The following is a 3,270-nucleotide window of genomic DNA, read 5'->3' on the forward strand; positions in this document are numbered from 1 at the left end:
CACATATATATACATATACATACATACATACATACATACATACATACATACATACATACATATATATATATATATATATATATATATATATATATATATATATATGGATCTTCGGTCATTCGGGTTTCCTCCCGCGTAGAACCTCTAGTTCTACGCGGGAGGAAACCCGAATGACCGAAGATCCACATATAAACACCCGCGAAAACCTCAGAAAACACATATATATATAATACAATTTTAGTCCACTTTATAAAACATGTTACATTATAGTACATACTACATATATCTTCATCTATGTTGACCAATTGCTTATTTTCTGATTTTAAGTTGTGTATTCCCCCCACAATAACTAAATGTTATCAGCTTCCTTACAACTCTTTTGATTTTTATGGACAGGTATTTCCTATTTCTGTGTGTAGTGAGTCATGTCCTCCAGGGTTTCAGAAACAAAAGAAGGAAGGGGAGAAATTTTGTTGCTATGACTGTTCGCCTTGTCCAGAAGGAAAGATCTCCAACAAGACAGGTAAGTGACATAGAAACCTTAATTCTTCACCTATCATTAGGGTTATGTAAAGTGGTGCCACTCCACTTCTGAGGATTGCCTTAATCCAGATTAAGGAAGCAAACCAAATTGATCTGGTGTCAGAGTTTAGAGGTAGACAAGATTAAGAAATATGAGCTGACAGTCAGTTTGATATTCTATTACAATGGTTCCTATATAACTGTCTGATTTGGCACAGCCACCAAAAACAATGAATAGTAAGGACTGCAGAAAAAGCAATCGCAACCAGCCTGCCTTCAGTGAGGATCTGTATACTGCATGAACCAGAAAAGAGGGCTGAGAAAATACCTACAGAACCCTCATATCCTGAACATAATCTATTTCAACTTCTCCCCTCAGATTGCCGCTGTAAACAATTAGACACAAATTTGGTTTTTCTCCCATGCTGTCACATCCTGATTGGATTCTTATGATTTATCACTTCTTGTTTGTAACTTATAATTAATGATTGTAACTATTATGTATGATCTATGCCGAGATTCGAACAGCTTGATACAATGGTCAGATATGGGAGATTTCATGCTATACCGTACAATGAGCGTCTCTGCATTTGCGGAGCGGCAGAGGTAGAGGACCTGGCTCACATCCTATTTGACTGTTGTTTGTATAAGAGGGTGAGAGACAGGTATCTTGGTCTGTATACCAAACGAATGACCCATTGGGATCCCCATATCAAAATAACTTACCTTATGTCCGGCCAGAACTTGAAAATAACATTCAACGTAGCACAGTATTTGAACAAAATGATCCAGTTAAGATCTGCATATGTGGGACTGATTGGGGTAGATTGTAAGGGCGACTCCGAAATATAATGTTACCATATTTTATCTATATCTTAAATTTGTATTTTATTACTATTCTAACTTAAATTGTATTTTAATTCCATTTTAAATTGTATTTTATCAAATTCCATTTCGGATTGCTTTTATCTAGTTTTGGTGACAGTTTGTTGCTGGAACTTTGTACTTTGATATGGCCCAAGGGCTAATCAATAAAGTTGTTGTTGTTGGTGGTATGATCTATGATCTATTACTTGCTACTAATATATACAGTGAGTTTATGCACCGGAGACAAATTCCTTGTATGTCAAATCACAGTTGGCCAATAAAAATATTCTATTCTATTCTATTCTATTCTATTCTATTCTATTCTATTCTATTCTATTCTATTCTATTCTATTCTATTCTATTCTATTCTATTCTATTCTATTCTATTCTATTCTATTCTATTCTATTCTATTCTATTCCATTCCATTCCATTCCATTCCATTCCATTCCACTCCACTCCACTCCACTCCACTCCATTCTTAACTTGAAGTGAGCTGTCTTCATTTGGCTTCTGATTCAGTCAAGATTTAATAGATACACTTATTTTTCTTGACAATTTTTCTCCCCTTTTTTGACAGACATTGATGAATGCATGCAGTGCCGAGATGATCAGTATCGAAGCCAGAGCAATGACAGCTGCCTCCCAAAAATAATAACCTTTCTTTCCTATGAAGAACCATTAGGAATGAGTTTAGTCTCAATTGTCCTTTGTTTTTCACTGGTCACAGGCTTAGTGTTGATTACTTTTATTAGGCACAATAATACTGCCATAGTTAAAGCCAATAACCGAGAACTAACCTATATTCTTCTTTCCTCTCTCCTGCTATGCTTCCTCTGTTCTCTTTTATTCCTTGGACATCCCCACAAAGTCACTTGCCTCATTCGTCATGTTGCTTTTGGTATCATCTTTACTGTGGCAGTTTCTTGTGTGTTGGCCAAAACCATCACTGTGGTTCTTGCTTTCATGGCCACCAAACCAGGATCCAATGTGAGGAGGTGGGTGGGAAAAAGTATGGCCAACACCATTGTCCTTTCCTGCTCTCTCATTCAAGCTAACATTTGTACTGTATGGCTTGCCTTTGCTCCTCCCTACCCCAGGTTGGACATGAAATCCCTGCCAAGTGAGATGATAGCAGAATGCAATGAAGGCTCTACCTTTATGTTTTACTTTGTCTTGGGATACATGGGCCTTTTGTCCATCATCAGCTTCATAGTGGCTTTCCTGGCTAGAAATCTGCCAGATGCTTTTAATGAAGCCAAATTCATCACTTTTAGCATGCTCATGTTTTGCAGTGTTTGGTTGACTTTTATCCCAACATATTTGAGTACCAAAGGCAAATATATGGTAGCTGTGGAGATCTTCTCTATTTTGGCCTCTGCTGCTGCCCTACTATTCTGTATCTTTTCTCCCAAAGTTTATATTATCCTGCTGAGACCTAATTTGAATAATAAGGAGGGATTAATAAGGACAAAGAATCAACCAATGTAATTGCATCCTACTGCCTAATGTGATTGACATCAAATAAATCACTTTCAGAACCAGTATATCTGCTAATCATTTACTGTATTATTTGTGATCGGCCAACAAATATATGGAAAAAATATATAATAAAGTACTTTTCTTTAATTATATAATTGCAAGTTTTAACAAAGAACCACTTTCTAATGCAAAATTCTTTGAAAAATTATTCATTATTAAATGCTACTGAACCCACAGTATGACAACTGTGATGACACACAAAGAATTAAACTGTTGCATTTTCATTACCACATGAACTAACCAGTGGAAGTTTTATTTGTACGCTTATTTGTTTCTATTGGTGAAAAGCAAATTTGAACATAAATTATATTCATGTGTAAGCCAATTCTTTTGTTAAAAAG

The 3,270-nt window shown here is 35.8% G+C and overlaps 1 protein-coding gene across 1 annotated transcript; it reads left to right on the forward strand.

Moving 5' to 3' along the window:
- Positions 1-1,981: 1,981 nt before the first annotated feature.
- Positions 1,982-2,878, forward strand: LOC308678542 (vomeronasal type-2 receptor 26-like; the record flags this gene model as incomplete). Its single annotated transcript, XM_081345772.1, has 1 exon — positions 1,982-2,878. One exon carries the CDS (start codon positions 1,982-1,984, stop codon positions 2,876-2,878), a length of 897 nt encoding a protein of 298 aa, XP_081201898.1.
- Between the last annotated feature and the right edge of the window lie 392 nt (positions 2,879-3,270).

This window comes from Vipera berus (assembly GCF_964194415.1).
Source record: "Vipera berus genome assembly, chromosome: Z".
In the NCBI taxonomy this organism is placed as follows: domain Eukaryota; kingdom Metazoa; phylum Chordata; class Lepidosauria; order Squamata; family Viperidae; genus Vipera; species Vipera berus.